At 45.3% G+C, this 19505-nt stretch overlaps 1 protein-coding gene across 2 annotated transcripts; it reads right to left on the minus strand.

The window, feature by feature from the left end:
* Positions 1-1008: 1008 nt before the first annotated feature.
* Positions 1009-8862, minus strand: Gpx5 (glutathione peroxidase 5). Of its 2 annotated transcripts, XM_051143246.1 has the most exons (5): positions 8776-8862; positions 5136-5289; positions 2825-2942; positions 2320-2419; positions 1009-1215 (listed from the first exon to the last, which is right to left on the minus strand). In XM_051143246.1, exons 1-5 carry the CDS (start codon positions 8860-8862, stop codon positions 1009-1011), a joined length of 666 nt encoding a protein of 221 aa, XP_050999203.1. The 2 variants fall into 2 exon arrangements, with proteins under 2 accessions (XP_050999203.1, XP_050999204.1); XM_051143247.1 differs by lacking the exons at positions 1009-1215; positions 2825-2942 and having other exon boundaries at positions 2358-2419.
* Positions 8863-19505: the final 10643 nt, after the last annotated feature.

Here is a 19505-nt window from a genome sequence, read left to right on the forward strand (position 1 = left end):
CTGAGGCAATTCCCAAAGACAGGTTCCAGCGCAGAGCCATCAGGTGACAGGTTTCTAAACATCTGGGAGGATAGCTAGATACTGCCTCTGAGGAGGTCCATATGTGCCTGTCACTTGTAATGTGAGCAGGAAGAGAGACTTAAACATAAGCATCCGTGAGGAATGAACCACAGAGGTCTTGAATGCTTCAGATAACATTTTATTGGAAACAATGTGTCTAGTTCTGAAGTTGAGGAGTCCCAGGTTGGCCCGAGTGGTCCTATCCTTCAGATGATAAAATGCATCCATTCAGAAGTGCTAGATGAACCAATAATGAACACACAGGCAGGGGCACTTTTGTACAGTCAGAGACATGTGTGAGTCAACCTGTTCCCACCTTTCCCTCAGATTGGCCATAGGAGAAGGGCAGACGGCATGATGTCAGGGATGACAGATTTGTCTTAGGAGACACAAATTTTAGGAGGAGGAACCTAGATTGTCTCACCATTCTTTGTTGCTGTTTCCACACTTTCAGGCTGGAGAGAGAAGGAGTCAGAATGGCCAAGGAAGTTCTTCCTCCAGATACAACATCCAAGCAAGCTACTCTCCTATCCTTTGAATTTGAATGGTTCAATCTGGTTGCTTGTTGATGAATTTGCTTGTTTGTTTTTGACACAAGACCTCCGAGGAGAGCTCAGGCTTGGAATTCATGTTCTTCTTGTCTCTGCCTGCCTATAATGTCTGCTGATGTCATAGCACCCAGCCAAATTTGTAACTGGGGTCTCTGGATTTACATTTTTTCATATTTTTTGCTTGTTTGTTTGTTTTTCAACTGATATATGTTACAGGGGAAAAATGTCTACAGCTTTCCAGACATAAATCTACTTTGTGCAGGGGAGGGTCTTAGGCAATGTAGGGGTGACTAGGGCAGGTAGAGTCCAGCTAAGTAAAGAGTGTGTTGAGAAGATGGAGTTTCCCCCACAGCAGTCTTTAAGGGAGAAGGAGGAAGAAGTCTGAAGCGTGGCCTTCCTACATGGCTTTGAATTTCTTCATGTATGACAGGATGTCAGCCTTGACAGTGCTCACAGGAGCATGGTGGAACCAGCGCATGACAGGAACTCCATTGGGTCCCACCAGGAACTTCTCAAAGTTCCAGCGGATGTCATGGACTTTTATTGGCTCCCAGAAGATATGTTTGTTTGTGGCCACAGTCTCTGAGGGGTGAGGACAGGAGTGCTGCAACAGGGAAGTGGGGGAAAAGAAAACACATTATTCCTGTTCCAAGACCATCCAGGGTGTCGTCATCACAGGTGCTCCCCTTCCCACGAGACCCAAACCTTTTATTCTCCTGTGGGTCCTGCTTAACCCCACGGATTCTGATAATCGCCATCACGCCAATCACCAAGAGTGTTCTGCTATCACAGCCTAAGTGTGTTCCCTCTTTCTGTCCCTCAGCCCAGGGCTCCATCACATCCACAGTGCCCAGCTTAAGACATACTTAATTGCCTTTCAAGCTTTCATTTCTTGTTCTTGTTTGTTGTATGAGGCAAGGCCTCATGTAACCCATCCTGGCCTCAAGCTCAGCGTGGATCTGCAGATCTGACAGCCTTGAATTCCTGATCCTCATGACTCTCCCTCTAAGTGCTGAACTCACGGGTGAATACCACTGTGCAGGCTCATTTTTCCCTTTCTGCAAAGTGGATGACTTCGACTTTAATGTTATTCCCAAGGTCTGGCGCTCTCTGGACCAGTGGAATTCCAACATACCTTTTGGGAACAACTTAGAGCTACTAAGATTTTTATCAAAGAAGAAAAGAGACTAAACCACATATTGTCACTTAGTTTGAAAAAGACACTGTAAGACTAACTTACACGTGACCCCTGGCCTTCAAATAAAGGGGAATCTTAAAAATTAGCTGGGTGGAGTTTATGAGGCCTTCCTCCCCCTGTTCTGTTACTTCAGGAAGAGTGGTGTATGCAGCTGTACATCTCTGAGCTCTCTGTTGTTACTATGTCGCCTACCACACAGGAGGCAGACATATGTCAAAAAATACCTCAGATGAGTGAGGGAATGAGTGTCAATGAGCACTGGGCTAGATAAAAGCTGCCGTTGGGCACAGCTCTGGGCCTCACAAAGCCAGGGTTCCATGGATGCTAACAGGCTGGCTCACATCGCTATGCTAAGCAGGAAGTTTCATCCAGAAAGACCAACCCCACATCCAGGAACGAGTCCTTGCACCCATTTCTCCCATAAGCAAACTACGGAAAAATGTAAGCTCCCAAAGTGCTGCTAGGGTGATTGGGGGACAGGAATTGTACCATCTCCAGCAATTCACTCACCTTCAAGAAGGTGAAGATTTTTTGTTCTTTTTCACCATTTACATCCCCTTTTGCAAAAAGCTGGAAATTGGGTACAAATCCTTTTCCGGGACGAACATACCTGCAAGAAGCCAAAGGTTGGGATGTGAGGGCGAAAGGTAGGCCATCGAGATGCAGACAGAGGAAGCCAGAAAGGCAGAGGTCCTGCAGTGGGGTGGTGGTAGGGAGGACACAAAGGCCTGTTTTGCATATTAGCCTCTCTGGTTCACTTCATTTTTCTAGATTCCAGTCCATCCTTTTCCTGCTTCTGTCTCAGGAGTAGCTCATCTCCAGTTTCACCAGCATCCATCCGGGTCTCAGTCAGGAATGAAGAGAGACTCTCATCAATGAACATCCGCTTGCAGGTGCCAGGTGCCGGGAAGCTGTGAATCACCAACCCTCCCTGGTGCTTCAGAGGATCTGAAGGGCCGCTGTGACAGGGAAGGCGGCTGAGAGACCTCTTCCTGGGCTTTAGGCAGGTACTTACTTGAGCCCAGAGAGAATCTCTGCAAATTCTCCCGGTTCTTGCTTTCCAAACTGATTACAGGGAAAACCCAACACAACAAAGCCTAACGGCTTCAACTCCTCGTGGAGTGCGTTCAGTTCTGCGGTGAGAAAAGAGACAGCATGAAGGCCTGACCTGGACACCCCGTATCCATGAAGGACCCCTTGGGTCTGTTTCTACCATAAGCAACTTATGGGAATTTATGTAGCTCTGGCTGACCGGAGGAAGATCCTATGGGTTAGTCATCTCACAGGGAAGGAAAGAGAAAGAGAAAACCATCTGTCGCTTGGAGTGTCATGATTGCAGTTAGGCGTGCATTTTGAGCCCGCCCGCTCCCCTCAGGGGGCTACACTTCTCAAACTCACACTCACACTCGGTTCTTTTACAAACAGGGATTCCCAGGCCCCAATTCCAAATTCACTCCTTTGAGATGCAGCCCAGCCTCTGTTGTTTTTTTGTTTTTGTTTTTGTTTTTCGAGACAGGGTTTCTCTGTGTAGCCTTGGCCATCCTGGACTCACTTGTAGACCAGGCTGGCCTCGAACTCACAGTGATCCGCCTGCCTCTGCCTCCCGAGTGCTGGGATTAAAGGCATGCGCCACCACGCCCGGCTCCAGCCTCTGTTGTTACTCAAAAGCCAGACAATATTTAAACAAAGCTAGCTCGGAATAGCACAGCCCTCCTTGCTAGCTGACTGAGAGAATGGATTCCTTTCTTTTTCTAAAGGGATAGGCATGGATGAGAAGCAAGGTTCTCTCCTGGTCCAGGCTAGCTCATTTTGAGTAGCACGGACAAACTTGACAGGAAACAGAAGCCAATAGCTTCAAGTTGAACTTCCTGCAGAAGTTAAAAAAAAAAAAAAAAAAAAAAAAAAATTCTATATCTTAAAAAAAAAAAAGTCCTCAAGGTTGAACCAAAGCCCAAACCCCTGTGCTCCCATCCACTGCCCAATTGTCCTGCTAGGACTTGGATGGTTGGTTTCTTTGTTAACCCCTTTTGGCCTCTATGCCTTTAGACTGTTGACAAATGTGAGCCTATCACACTAGGATTCAGCTTGACCAATTGGCATCTCTCAAAGGCCCCCTTTAAAGTTAGAGACTGCCTCCCCATTTCTACACTTTCTCCTCTCTTCCCCCCTACCCCTTCTTGTCTTTATCATAAAACCTTTCTCTCTTGAATTGGGAAGCCTACCTTCAAGCTGATTAGTAATTCTTTCCCAGGTTTACTTATCTGTTAAATGCCAAGTGGAAATTAAGTAAGTAATTTTTTTTTCTTTGAGATACAGTCACCCTAGTACTCAGGCTGGCTTCAGGCTCATGACCTTCCTCCCTCAGCCTTTGGAGTATAGAAATAACATCTATGCATTACCACGCCAGGAGATAATTCATTTTTAAGGTCCCTATGAACTGATAAGGTGAATTATGGTTCAACTAAAAAAGCACAGGGAATTGGACTGAGTTTAAATGTACGTTATTAATTTAGAAGACATCAAATAGTGCTTACAATATTAACAATGGGGCCTTCAGAACAAAGAGCATCCCTTGGCAAATGAGCTGGTATTCTCAGAGGGGCAGGAAGTGGACAGAGATTTTCACTCTAAGACTTTTTGCTCCTTTGACTTTTGAGCCTTGTGAATACACTATTTCTGAAAAGCGCACTGCATACCATAATAATCCACAAGAAGGACCTATTAGTTCAAGCAGCCAAGAGCCCTCTCCTGAAGTTACTACTCTGGTCACATGCTACACCAGGGAAAACCCCCTATACCTCTTTTGCGGTTTTTGGTTTTGTGGTTATTGTAACGTTCCCTGGAAAAGTCTCGGATCTTCTCTCCCGTATTTGCCATGAACACTTGTGGAATTTTCTGACTCGTTGATATTTTACCAAATACATTGGTAGATGTTGATTCCAGGGGAAATCTCTAAGCAGACACCAGGCCTACCCAAGAAAAGGGCCAACAATTTTGTTTTCTTCTGTAAAGAGCTGGATGCTGTTTCTGGCTTTGAAGATCACGTGCTGCCCATCACTAGTATCTACACAACTACTGTCCTCTGCGTGAGGATGTGTGAAGGCCGCCACAGGAAAGTATACGCTGTGCTTCAGTAAAGTCCTTTAAATAAAATGAACTGGCAAGGTTTGACCTGTGGGGCGTCGCCTCCCAGTTTGAGACACTGGGGAATGAAGTAAATTAAATTACCATGACCCAGAATTGGAATAGACTTCCCAATGTAACGACTTAGAATATATCCAGCTGGGAATTTTCATCATAGAGCCATATGGCTCTGGATTCCTTACCAGGGTATTGACTTGTCAGACTACAATAAGTAGCCACGTTGACAAAGAGGACATGCTTGCCTGCGTACTGCTTGAACTGAATGCGGTTCCTCCCACCAAGAGGGAAAGCGCCGTAGTCGTAGATGGTCCCTTTCACGTCTTTGTAGCAGTCCATCTGGAAGAAATTTGAAAGCTTTGTTATGCGTGACGACAATGCCCCACATCTGTTTCATCGCTCAAAGCTCGCGTGAACAACAAAGGTGGCAGCCAGGACTCAGGGAACAAACAGGAATTGCGTAAGAGTTCAGAAAACTGGAAAGTGGGACTCATGTAGAGCGTGACATCTGTCACTCCACAGCAGTGACAAGTAGGTGGCAGCATGGAAAGGAGACTAGGCCAGGTGGAGATGAATCGGGCTGAAAGGAACGTGAAGTAAATGGTGTCACAGAGTAAAGAAGCCTGGCTTTTGAGAGAACGAGGCTGCAAACAGCTGTGGATTAAAGGTACACTGCCTGGTTGCTCTCCGAGCACTCCAGATTTTCATGGCTCGAATGCTTCAAATGGCTGAGTTACTTCTCTTTCCCCAGGTCTTCTGAGTTCTCACCCAATTTGTGAACATGAGAGAATGGAAAGATCTCCAGCCTGGAATCCAATCTACTGAGAAATTAAAAAATTATAAAATGTAAGACCTGAGGCTTCTCCCAGTTCTTGTTACTGCTAGCCTCAGGAGTTCCACCCTAGTTCCCAGAATAGCTACATGCGAGCTCCCCACTATCAAAGGTCCCATACGGTTTCCAGTAACTGCCCTAGGGACCCACACCCAAGTCCCCACAAGAGGTCTCCCAACGCCAATGTCCATATGGTCTAACTTGATAAGCAACCCCCCCTGCTTTGTGGTTTTAGCCTTTAAAAACTAGCCTGTAACAGCTACTCGGGGTCCTTCACCTCCCGAGTGCTGAGGGACCCTGACATATCAACAATTGGGACTTCTGATGTGTCAGTAATAAATTTTACCTATACATCCAGCCTGTGTGACTTGAGTGGTCTCTCGCGGTGACCCCCTTCCTGAATTGGACTCTAGGGTCCAACACTACCGTTCAGTGTCTGTGGTTTTGGCAGCTCTCATCCCTGAGCTTCAGAGCTCCCAGGTTTGTCACTCTAGAATCTAGTACAGTTTTCTTAATGGAGTTCTCTCTTCTACCTCTCTCTTACTCATATGGCTGTCTTATATGACAACATTGTGAAAACAAACTGTGTATGTGCCAAAAAAGGATATGGAGAGTCCTAAAGTCTTGTCTCATATTGAGACGGACTAGCCAGTCATATCTGAAGATATTTGAGCACATCCTCACACATCAGAAATAAGTTCTACAGGAAACTCTCATGGCACACCCTGTAATGTAGGTCCTAGCTTTATGTTTCTGTCTCTGCCCTGGCTGGGTCCCTACAGTGCAAAGGTGGATGGATGCTCACCTGCACAGCAAGACCCACTCACTCTGCTGGGGGTGGGCAGCTATAAATTGCTCATGGAAGACAAGGGGTACACAACACAGGAAAAGAGAGCGGCAGGTCTAAGCCACCCACTGCGAAAAGCATCGCTGAGCCGGCTAGAAGAAATATCAAAACAGGCTTTCCCTATGAGCCAATGAAGGTCCAGACAGGGACAAGGATTCAAGCCAGACTTCCTGGAAATGCTGCAGGCTGGGAAGGACGGAGAAGGAGACAGCACCATCTGCTCCCACCCAGAGAAGGAGCTCTGCAAACCAGAAGCCTAAGCTTCCCAGTGCTGTATAGTTGATGGTTCTATCACTGGCATGGTGCTTTGGGGGGCGGGGCGAGGGGAGTGGGCAGGGAGCTACAGTGCAGCATCTTAGAGAGGATCGGAACTTGAAGACTCATCTTAGCTCTCTGGGGGTGGGAGGGTTTGAGGCAGGGCCTCATTTTAACTCAGCCAGGCTGGTCTTCACACTCATGGCAGTACCCTGGCCTCAGCTCCTTGAGTGCCAAGTTCTTAGCAGGAACCACCATGCCAAGATATTCCAGCTCTTTTTTTCTCTTCAAAAAATTATTTTCATTTCATGTATATGTTATATGTGCAAGAGTATGTTTATATGTACATTGTGTGTATGCGGAAACAAACAGAGATCAGAAGAGGTAGTTATAGGTAGTTAGCTGTATAGCTACCATGTTGGTGCTGGGAATCGAACCCTGGTCCTCTGTAGAAGCAGTAAGCACTCCTAACTGCTGAGCCATCTCACCAGCCCCTCCAGTTTATTCTCGATGTTGATTGCTCTGCTCTTTCAAGTGATTTTGAGCCTGAATGTTAGGTCTCCAAGCCTCTAAAGCAGCTTTTATTTAAACTCTGAGTCTCCATGGCCAATAAGGCTGCTCTGGGTAACATAAAAACCCTATTTCCCCCAGCAAGTTTTCTTGTTGGTTTTGGTGTGAGATAAAGTCTTCCCAGATCTGCCTTTTGTAGAAAAAATTATGTGCGTAGTAATTTGATCTCCCAGCCAAGCTAGATAGTAGAACCCACAGATTAGGAATGGGCCGAATTTATACCCCAGAATTTATGTCCTGCTGTGTGAATGAGTGTTTGATGGCATCTACTGTCCCTTCTCTTCCTGTGACACAGATGGAGATTGTTGACAAGGCAGCTGAGCTCCAAATCGAGAGTATTGTGGGGACCCATGACAAATTCTGCCATGTCAGAAATCCTGTGCTTTGGCTGTATGCTGTGACCTTCAAGTTGCTGACCTCACCACGAGGTCTTGTGTTCTAGGCTATCCTTGGACTATTTACCTTTGAAAGAAGTAGAGAAGTCTCAACTTGGAACCACCCAGAGGATCTAGGAAGTTCTTACAAGGAACTACTCAGAGAACTAGGAAGTTCTACAGGGAGCAATTTAGGCTATTGCATTCTTGCCCGAGGGCTAGGGTGAGCGAGATGAGAATAGATCCTATTGTCCTTGCCCTATATATGTTCTTGCTAGTCGGCAATAAAGGGAATCTTGATCAGAAATGTCCTGACTTGATTTGTTATTTCTTGAGTCTCTGTATCCTACTTTCAACCCCCACTCCCTCTTTTAGGTGAACCCTGATTTGATTTTTCCCGCGGGCTGGGACCCGACAGAGTAGAGCTAAGACTAGGTTCTCAGACACATGGTGCTCCAAATCCAATTGCTTTAAGACTCCAGTTCTGGTTCCCCCATGCATTCCTTTGTCTTTAAAAATCCACATTAGTTTTTGTTGTTCTTGCTCTTGTTTTTCAGAAAGAAGCTCTTTCATTGTTCATCGTTGTATCTGCGATTGCTCAGCTCAGCCACTGCTCCAAACCCAAGTCCCTACCTCCTTGATGACAATAGTCATTCCAACTTCAGACCTGCTCTGATCTAATGTGGCATGTAGGGGCATCCACTTAGGGATGCAGGGGAGAAAGAACCGTTGTTAGGGGGCACATTTCCTCTTTACCCATGTGCAACTCAACAACACCTGTTTATGAAAGTGAAGACCACCCAAGAAGGGAAGAAAGGTTTGGCGTGACCACCAGGAGAGTAAGACAGAGGTGAGGCTCTTGCAAGAAGGGATGGAGGGGAGTCTGGGAGTAGAGCACAAGAGCAACCATGATCAGCCCCACTGTGCTCTCTATGGACCTTACTCACCTTCATCTTTTCCGGCTTGGGGATTGTCTGCACATAGCTGGCTAGAAGAAGTGGAACAAGATAGAAAATTCTTGACTGTGTAGTCATGACTAGCATTGCAGATGGCTGGTCTGAGGGCCTGAGGTCTTTGTCCCCAGTTTTTTGATATCTTAACAAAGACCAGCCCATGCCTCTTGAGACCAATCACAGAGCAGCAAGTATTCCTGCCCAGTAAACCTAGGGAATTAAGTCATACCCTTGCCCACGCACGCCCTCATGAGCACTCAGGGTTCAACAATGTGGCGAGGGTCTGGAACTCATATAAATTCCAGCAGAACTGTCAGAAAGTTGTGGTGAGCCCTTTATAGACCCTGGAAGCCTTAGCTGTTTTTTTCTGAGTCGATGGAAATATTGAGATAAAGTCAAACTCCCTTGTGAAACAGTTGAAGTGGACTTCTAAACTCTGCTTCTAGGGCTCAAGATGTGTAGCTTAGTGGTATACTGTATGCTTAGAATCCTTAAGCCTCTGAGTTCAGTGCATAAAAACAATGACAACAAATCCAACCAAGTATTTGATCTAACATTAGCTCTTTTTTTTTTTTTTTAAATAAGAGAAATGCTTATGTAGCACACTGCTATATTGCATAGGGTTGGGCAGTGACTGAAATACTGCCTATTATTTTAGCTTTAAAAAAACAAAACAAAAGATAGAAGTTGGAGAAATGGCTTGGCGCTAATAGTACATGGTAGTCTTGTAAGGGACTTGAGTTTGGTTCCCATCACCCATATCTGGTGGCTCATCAACTCCAGCTTTAGGGGCTCTCAAGCCTTCTTCTACTTCTGGGGGTGTCCACATGCACATATGTGCAGACAGACACACATACATAAACAAATAAAATTCAAATAATAAAATTCAAAAAACCCTAAGAAATTAGATTCACCTAGGATGTGTTCAGGAGAATATGGGGGTGGGGGAGGATTGGAAATAGAGCGCAGCCCACTGCTATGCTCATTAGGGAAACACTCTCAAGGACTTGTAAGTCAGTAACCTGAGGAAGAGGAAAGTGGGCACAGCCGGGGAACTCAGTGGTAGCTGTGGTAGGAGACAATGTTCTTTCTCAACAATAATCAAAGAAGAACAAATAGGAAAAGACATATCTGCATTTATCAGATTGGCACGAGTTAAAAGGAATGGTGGGACCCAGCCTGCATATATTCTGGCACTGGGTGCTCTTGCACACCAGGTGGGGTGATGGGAAAATCCGAACATTGTCAGCTTTTTGGGTGGCTACTCTGAATGCAGTGCTTTCTATTTCTTATTAAATTTGAGGGTTTATTTGTTAAAAAGCATATAAAGTAATGGGTTTCAGGATCATATTTTCACGCAAAACTCTGTTTCTGTTGATTGTTCCTTCCACTGTTCTGTCTCCTGCCCCTCCCATCCACTTCCTGCTTCCAATAGTTTGCATCCCACCTTTTTTTCTTTTTTTGGTTTTGTTTGTTTGTTTGTTTGTTTGTTTCTCTGTGTAACAGCTCTGTCCTGGAACTCGCTGTGTAGACCAGGCTGGCCTTGAACTCACAGTGATCCACCTGCCTCTGCCTCCCTAGTGCTGGGATTAAAGGCGTGCACCACCACCTCCCGGCATCCATCCCACTTTCATGACACCTGTTCTCTATTACCTTTAATCTCTCCCCCATTTCATTAAGATCCCCCTTTCCCCTTTCATGGTCTTCTTTCTAGTTTTGTGACCTATATTAACCCTCCATACACATATGTGCACACACACACACACACACACACATTTGAAAGAAAGAATATGCTGTTGTCTTTCTGAATCTTTCTGGATCTGGGTTAATTTGCCTAACATAGTAATTTTATTTTTTTTCCAACATATTTTTATTATTTGGAAATTGTACAGTATGCACCCAATCATGCTCACTTCCAAGTTCTCCCGTGTCTGCTCCCATGTCCTTGTTACTGCCCCCCACAAAGAAGAAAGAGGCCCCTTTGTGTTACCCATATACTCACTGGAGCATGGTCAAACTCCCAGTGGCCAGCCTCCTAAGGAAGCTGAGTCTTTCCCCACCTGCATCCCCACCAAAAGCTGTCATTGGGAAGACCTACACTTCAGCATCCCTGTCACAATTTTTAAGGGTTCTCTTTTATGGCTTCCTTTTGGGACTATTATTTGGAGAGGAGTGCTGGGGGGGGGGGGCAGGGAGGTAGGGATTGTAACAGAAGCCTTCTATGTTCCTCTTTCTCAAATGTGTCTGTAGTCATCAATACCACCACAAGAGGGGCTTTCTTGCCCTTTGCAATCAGCGGGACTGTGGCTTCCGGGCTTCTACATGGTGTCTGTCAACAGCACAGACCACATTAGCAAAATACCCTAAAATCATCATGATTGTTAATTGTAAGTTCTTATCGCACTCTTTCTGATGTTCATCTTCCTGAACTTAAGCAAAGTAGTCACGAGGCCATCTGACTCCTTTATTAGCAGCCGTTGGACTCTGCCACGCTGCCACGGCTGCTTTGAGCAAAAAGGCTATAGGTCAAAATAGCTAACCAGATGATCCTTACCAACACCAGCCACCTGGAACTCTCTATAGACACCTTGGGAACGTGATGTAATTATCAATCCTTGAGACTGATTGTCCCAGCCCCCAAAAGGCCCATCCCCAGCGAGGGCTGTTTGAAACAGCTTATACCAGACTTTTTGCTATGACAAGCCTCGATGAACTGTAGATGATCCTGCAACCATTTCTGCCTATGCCAGAGGGGCATTTTTCCTGATGGCCTAGCAGAGGGACTACTGTGCTTGATGATTAAAAAAAAAAGGTAAGGCTTGGGATTGGTCCACAAAAGCCTACGTGATTGGATCAGAGCAGAGGCTTGATGCTAAGAGGCGAAAGTGTCATTTGTCCAAACAAGTGGCTGTGATTGGTCCAGATTTTCCTCCCTGGGCTATAGTTGAGCTCAGTGAGCAGGCTGGGAGACACTCTTCCACACCCCACACTGCCTCTTCTAGTGTTGTAGCATTACACATTTGTAGTTAAGGCTGAGCTGTTGACACAAGGAGAAAACCGGCACAGCAAAGGCAACAGGAGCTCCTGCTGACATCTCGCAGAAGAGCATGGCACCCAGTGCCTAACAGCTGAGAGTGGAGAGACATAAAGGGCTATAAAGAGCCAGAGAAGAAAAAGCTGTAGGTTGCTGGGAGAACTGTAAAGTCCTCGAGGACAAGGGTCTCAGGCCCCAGGCCAAGAGCAGGGCCCTGGCCAGTGTCAAGGGCTAAGGGTCCCAATACCTAAGACCTGCACAGCAACTGTGACACTAGAGGGCACCCCTGCTGCCACTCCAATTGGCCTATTGCTGACACCTGATTCTCCCAAGCACTAAGAGAGACAGGCTATCAGAGAGGAGCCACCTGAACTTGTCCTTGCTTACACACCAATACTATCTGGATAGACCAAAGGACTCCCAGCTAGCTGCCAGCTAACACTGCCACACAGATGGCCCATCACTGATGGAGAGACCCTTACACGGTTGCATGGGTGTATGTGTATGCACACACGCATTTGAAGGGACCAGAAGTTTTCCACTGAAATGACAAGGAAAATAATTGTAACAGTTAAAATCTCAACTGCAAGTAGTTGGACATGTGCCTTACATCAAGTCTGAAAAAGCCAAGCCAACGCTAACCTAAACTATGTCTCGAAAAATCTTTAAAAGCTTCCTGACTTGAAAACTCCTGTCTTCTTAAATGTGGTGGGAGGCCGGAGTGGGAGGAATCAGACCTGGTTTTTTCGCTCTGTTTTTCGCAGTCAGACTGTGGTCTTCCTGGAAGCCAGGATTCAGACGAGGCTAGGCAGTTTGCTCCAGGTCACACTCCCAGTGAGCAGCAGTTTGGATTTTAGTTTTTGTTCATGACATAACCCCACCTGAAGTTCAACACGAGGTTTCTGGTTTTAGTTGTTCTTTTTTTTTTTTTTTTTTTTTAATGTTTAACTTTTGTTTTTGTTTTAATTTTGTTTGCTTGCTTTAGTTCTTTTGAACACAAAGGGAATACACGTCAACCCTTTTGAGACATGGTACACTTCTCCCTCGCAGATTCAAATGGAATCTTTTGCAACTTCTCATATTCAGCTCAGACACTTCTGTTCACCCATCTTTTTTTCTTGGCTGTTCTGAGCTAGACCCTTTGTTGTTGTGGGTTTTGTTTGTTTGTTTTTGTTTTTGTAGATGCCCCATTCAGGATCTTCCTGTCCTCTAGATTTCGAGAGTGAAACACAGCCCCCCACCCCCACCCCACCTCCCCTCCAGCCCTGCCCGCTGTCAGGGGACGCCACTTATGGTTACATAAAACTCATAGTGCATGAACCTGCTGAACACCAGGATCTCATTCAGCTTTACCACCAGCCAGTTACAAAGGCAGGGCAGACGTCATTCGCCTAAATCTGCAGTGGAAAAAGCAAGTTCAGAAAGGCAAGATGACTTGACTGAAGTCTCGAAATGGTGGAGATCCAGACCGGAAACTTGAATTCTTATTCAAATCGACTTATTTCCCCCCCCCAACCCCCCACCCCCTTGCACCTGGTGGAAATCCCCATAAAACACGCTTGAAAACAACTGTCCTTTTGTATTTAATGTTCAGGCTTATGTTTTCTAAGCCTTCTGAGCCTCCCCACCTCTAAGCCTGGTGTGATAAAGGTTGGGGAGGTACGGCCAAATTGTGGCTTGAGGCTTCACTGAGACAGCAGGCTTGCTACAGACTTCCTGATAGATCTGTCATTAATGCCAAGTGTCCCTCCTCCTATGGGCTCCAAAAGGAAATCTGCTCCTCGGAGGTTGAGATAGGGAGGTGGTGAGAGGAATGATGTGTCTTCCCAGAGGCCTTGTTCTTGTCCGTTACACCCGACTGACTGGGCCGGAGATGTGTGTGGGAGACAGTGCTGTGTTCACGCCTAACTACAGGAATTCAACAACCCACTCTGTTCTGACTCATGTGCAAGAGCGGTGAGAGCGAGGGAGAAAAGTTTGCAACAAGCCAACACTACTGACTCTGGGGCCTTTGGATGAGTTTGATTCTTTTGGCTTTTCAAGGCCTGATGGGTGTTTCACTGGATTGTCCCTTGGAACAAAGGGACAACATGTTCTCCCAACACGTTTCAAAAGAACAACCTTTAAAAAAAAAAAAAAAAGAGGTAAGCAAATGCTTGTCCCAGAAACCCAAAGTCTGGAAATCAAAACATAACAAGAAAGTGTGCAGTGTCTTCACCAAGTGTCCTCACCAAGTTCTTGTGGACAGCTAATAGGAATGGAAACAGCTTGCATTGTGTTGGGGGTTTCTGGGACCCCACCAACCAACAGCATCTGGCACTGGATTTTTTGTGAATAACCTATGGTTTCTAGGAGAAAAACAGCCCCCAGGCAGGGGAACTCCAATTAAACTCTTCCTTTAAAATATTACTTTTTAGGAAACTTATAAAATAGTAGGTTTCTGTAGGTTTTTTTCAAGCCTCTTAGTGTTAATTAACCCTACACCCTCTTCTGCTATAACCCCCCTCACTTCCACCCATTTTTTCCCTTACTCCTTCATACACCTGTGTGTTCTCCTATTCCCCCTCCCACCGCCCTTGGCACTTTGTCTCCTCACCCACAAAGGCCCCTTACTAGTTTCCTGGATGCTATAGGGTACTCAACACAGGTAAGTCAAACACAGATCTAAAGATTGGAAGCTGTGATCTGCATATGAAAGAAAGAAAATGTGGGGCTGGAGAGACGCCTCAGAGGTTAAGAGCACTGATTGCTCTTCCATAGGTCCTGAGTTCAATTCCCACCAACTCCATGGTGGCTCACAACCATCTGTAATGTGATCTGATGCCCTCTTCTGGCCTGCAGGGGGTACATGTAGGCAGAGCACTGTATACATAATAAATAAATAGTATTTTTTTTTTTTTTAAAGGAAAGAAAGAAAATGTGGTGGTTTTATTTCTAGGCCTGGGTTACCCTACTTAGTATAGTTTTGCCAGTTTCATTCATTTACATGGAAATTGCATATTTCTTCATAGCTCAGGGAAATTCCACTGTGTGCCTGTGTTGTGCTTTCCTTACTCATTCTTCGGTTGACGGATATTTAGGATGTTTTCATTTTGTAGTGATTGTGACCAGAGCAGCAATGAGCACGTTGTGGTACTAGGAATACACATGGCTGCTGGGGTAGCGCACACAGAGCAGGCGGTACAACGTCAGAGCAGGCAGTTTATAATGTCTGCACAGTTTGTAATGTCAGAGCAGCAGACAGGAGCACAGGGAGCATTTTTAAAATGTAGCCTGAGTTCCCGGGTCTCAAAAATGTGACCACGGAGGGCAAGATTACACCTGCCTCGCATGGGTTGCATTTCGGGAGTCATTCTGAGTGCATGAGGGAATAGCAGGGCGCACGTATACCTTCCACCCCCCACTCTTCCACCCCACCCCCACCCCCGACCCCGTGCGGTAGAGAAGAGCTCTCTCTACCCACAGCTTGTAGGCAAACCTTCCGTTCCTGAAGAGGGTGTGAGTATTTCCAGTGTTGTTCGCTGTAGAAACTTTCTTCACAAGATTGTCCAAGCAACAGCCGCTTCCTGTGCTGTGACGCGCTAGAATCTGCAGGGACTGTATTTCACAACGGTGTGTGATTATGAGCTTATTTAATAAATGCGATTAGGATGAAGAGAACTTTATCTTATTTTCACGCTTATCCAAATCCTTCATCCAACTTCCCTTTATGAAGACAGAGGAAAGGTTTCCTTTCATCTTACATTCCCCCACTGGGGAAAGTCGGGGCAGGAGCTCAAGGTGGGAACTGATGCAGAGGCCGTGGAGGAACGATGCTTACTGCCTTGATCCCCATGGCTTGCTCAGCCTGCTTTCTTATGGCACCTAGTATGACCTTCTCAGAGATGGCTCTGCCCACAGTGAACTGGGTGTCCCATGTCAATCACCCATCAAGGAAATGCACCACAGGCTTGTCCACAGACCACCATGATGAGAGCATTTCCTCAGTTTAGCAACCGTCTTTTCTGGAATGCCTGTAGCTTATGTCAACTAGCCAACACAATATATATATATATATATATATATATATATATATATATATATATATGAACCCAAAACAAAATGTTGGCCTTGAAGAATTCTACATTTGGATGACTTGGCATCTCTCACTACTTCTAGCAGGGAGGAATCTTAAGATTATATAGTCCAATGTGCTTATGTTTTCAGCTGTGTGGGTAGGTATGGGTGGTAAATATGAGAAATATGACCATTAAGGAGTTAAATAGGTGAAACTATTTGGGGGAATTATTAGCATCTTTTTTTTTATAAAGTTAAACACTTATGATCTGTGACCCAACAATCCCACTCCTAAGTATTTACTCAGGAAAAAGGGAAAAAAAAATGTTTACAGAAAAGCTTGGGTAGGAATGTTCATACCAGTCTTATCCATAATAGTGTAAGATGGAAAGAAAGCAAGCACCTGTTACCAGTAGAATGAGTAAACAAATCGCCTTATCATAGGCGATCACCACATGAAGCACTTCACCTGTGCTTCATGCTTGGGTAGTCACCAAATGTTTTCGCTTAAGAATCAGCAACACCGAGATAATTAAGGACGTCTGAACCTGAGTTGGGCCCTAAATAGCATTAAATCATGATTGGTTGCTTTGGACAGCATGATGGCGATATGGTAGCTATGAAAGAAAATGGAGAAACACAAAGCAATTTAGTGGAGAGAGCAAAGGAAGAGATGAGGGGGAGGGGGGAGGAGGAAGAAAAACACCGACATCTTGATTGGGGAAGACACATAAGAGCCATTATACAACGTGCCTACTTAGGGATGAGTTTGAAGATGTCCATTTAAAAACGATTTGTTGTAGGAACTAAAGAGATGGCCCAGTGGGTAAGAGAACCCGCCCTGCAAGAGTGATGGCCCAAGTCTGAGTTCGCAGCACCCATGTAAAACGCCAGGGGGCTGCAAATGGCAGTAGCTCCAGTATTGAGAGACAGAGATAAGCAGACCCTAAGAGTCCGCTGGCTGCTCAGAGAGCCCAGCTGAAGAGGGAGTTCAGCAGGACAAGGTTTTTGCTATCATATTACGTGGTAAATTTTGTTTTTCTTGAGATTATTAGGTCAGACAATGAGTCGCTGGAAGTGGGTTCCACATGTTTGCAAAGGATATCGCAAGTCACTGGGTCAGGCAGAGTCTAAAGAAGGTGTGGGGTCTCTGCCCTTATCTTTTACTTTCTTTCTCTACAATATGGTTTACAATTTTTAAAAGGAAGTAAGTATTTGGTATGATGGCACATGCCTGTGATCAAGGCTGCAGCAGGAGAGTGTGAGTGTGGGGCCAAACTCCGACACTTGGCGAGAGCATGTCTGAAGTACATTGGCACACATTTAGTTGTCGGTGTATTTTTTTTAAACTATTTTTATTTTGGGTTCCTTAAATCTCTTTCTCCCTACTCCACCCAGTCCCTTGCAACACGCCAACACCAGCTAGGAGAGAAAGGTTAGTGAGAGAGGAGGCGTAGTTTCCCTCAGCTACTTCCTGCTGTGTAGGGTTGTTGGGCTCCTTAGGGCAAGTCCAACCCTTGTGTCAGGACGTCTCCAAGTTCTCATCAAACCACGTCAGCAGCAACCAGGCGCAGCAGGGGGAAGCGTCAGCAGCCTCCTTCTTTCTCTGAGTCCTCAGTCTCTCTCTGGGTCTGGCATTTATCCCCACTGGCAAAAACCACGCCCCTGCACGAGGTGGTTCACTGCTGAGAAACATCATGCACCCTCTCAGGAGGCAGTTATCAGTTGTGGACAAACTGGAGCATTCCCCATATCCCACAGCTGGGATTAAGACAAAAACAAAACAAAACAAAACAAAACAAAACAAAACAAAAAACTGTTTACATATAACCCAAAACTTCCACACCATTTAGTCGGTGTCCTGGTTTCTAATACAGGAGTCCAAAAGGCCTCTGAGTGACAGGTGTGCCTTCTATTTGCTAATGAGATGACTCAAATGTCTCTTCAAAATGGTGCTAGTTAAGCCGGGCGTGGTGGCGCACGCCTTTAATCCCAGCACTCGGGAGGCAGAGGCAGGTGGATCGCTGTGAGTTCGAGGCCAGCCTGGTCCACAAAGTGAGTCCAGGATGGCCACGGCTACACGGAGAAACCCTGTCTCAAAAAACCAAAAAAAAAAAAAAAAAAAAAAAAAAATAATAATAATAAAATGGTGCTAGTTGCTATAGAAATAAAGGCACGATTAGAAACTTGATGCCTTCACTTCTACCTTCTTGCAAAGAAGGGATAGTGACTTAAGATCTAAATCAATCATCAATGACCAATTTAAATAGTAAGGTTCAGGAAATGTAGCCTCCGTAAAATGCTCTAAACAACAGTGCTCTTCTGAAGTGGCGCTGAGAAAAGTGTGTACCCACAACAAGGTGTTGGAGCTCGCATCTACCTACCCCTACCTACCTACCTACCTACACATTTCCTTCCATTTGCCTGTTCCTCGGCTGCATCTTTTATAACAGTCCAACCGATGTGAATAAAGTGTCCTCTTGAGTTCTTCTTGAGTTCTTTAAAGAAAATATTGGTGCTGCTGAAGAAATTGTAGGAACACAAATTTTATTGCTGTTTGATCAGAAATACAGGTGGTCTTTTTGGGTCTTAGGACTAGGTCCTAAAATGGGAAAATCTTGAGACAATACACCTTTAGTCTTTAAGATACAGAAAACCAAAACAAAACAAAAGCCAAAACCAAAAAACAAATTAACATAAACCCAAGTTGGTGTCTGACTCACCTACCCTTCCTAGCTACAGGAGACCTTTAGATCAGGACTTCATCGTACAGCTCAGACAGCAGAACACATAGTTGACTCTGACTGTCAAGGGTTTAGCATTGCTGGTCCCTTAGCTCTCAGTCATTGTTAAAGCCAAGTTTGTGTTCTCTCTGGGCCATATACAGATGAGCAAGAGAGAAAGGCGTAAGTGATGAAGATGTGTGTGTGTGTGGTTATGTGTGTGTGTACGTGCATGCATGCGCGCGTGTGAGCATATGGGGGCGCATAGTAGGGTAAGGGACAAAGGGTTTTAGTCTCTGGGACCTGTAAATGTTCTCATAGGGCAACTATTTTTGCAAAAATGATTAAGATAAGAATTTTTGAGATGGAGGGATTACTCTGGGTTATCCAGATTACTCCTAAATGCAGCCACATATATCCATGAGGGAGGCAAAGGGACATTTTACTACACGAGATTGGGAGGAGCAGGCAATGAAGGCTGTTCTGATGTTCACGTTCTCTGGCAGCACGCATCCCCTCCAGTACTGCGCTGCCTTTCCCACGTAGCCATCCTAGCAGGTGTGAAGTGATGTCTCACTGGGCTTTACATTTGAAACTGGATGTTGATTGGTCATGTTGATTTTTTTCATATACCCTTTGGTCACTTGCATATTCTCTCTCTTTTTAAAGACAAGGTTTAAAGACATAAGTACGTATCCCAGACTAGCCTCACCTCTGTGATCCTTCTACCTCAGCCGCCTAAGTGCTAGGATTATGTGTATGTACCACACTTGTCATCTACTGAGAATATCTATTCAGTTCCTTTACCCATTCCTTCAGCTTTTAATAGTATTTCGTTGTTTCTTGTTGAACCCTCACCAGAAGCATCTGTCATAGTCACACGATGCACCTCAATTTTTTTTAAGTCTCTG

Source organism: Acomys russatus, chromosome 3 (assembly GCF_903995435.1).
Source record: "Acomys russatus chromosome 3, mAcoRus1.1, whole genome shotgun sequence".
In the NCBI taxonomy this organism is placed as follows: Eukaryota; Metazoa; Chordata; class Mammalia; order Rodentia; family Muridae; genus Acomys; species Acomys russatus.

What these genes read in the sequence shown, in the direction of transcription:
- Gpx5 (XM_051143246.1), bottom strand. Translation starts at nt 8,862, where the DNA reads ATGACTACACAGTCAAGAATTTTCTATCTTGTTCCACTTCTTCTAGCC. An exon ending in GAGATTCTCTCTGGGCTCAA is followed by an intron (nt 2,420 to 2,824) that starts GTAAGTACCTGC and finishes GGCTTCTTGCAG; the next exon opens with GTATGTTCGTCCCGGAAAAG. An exon ending in AAATCTTCACCTTCTTGAAG is followed by an intron (nt 1,216 to 2,319) that starts GTGAGTGAATTG and finishes TCCCTGTTGCAG; the next exon opens with CACTCCTGTCCTCACCCCTC.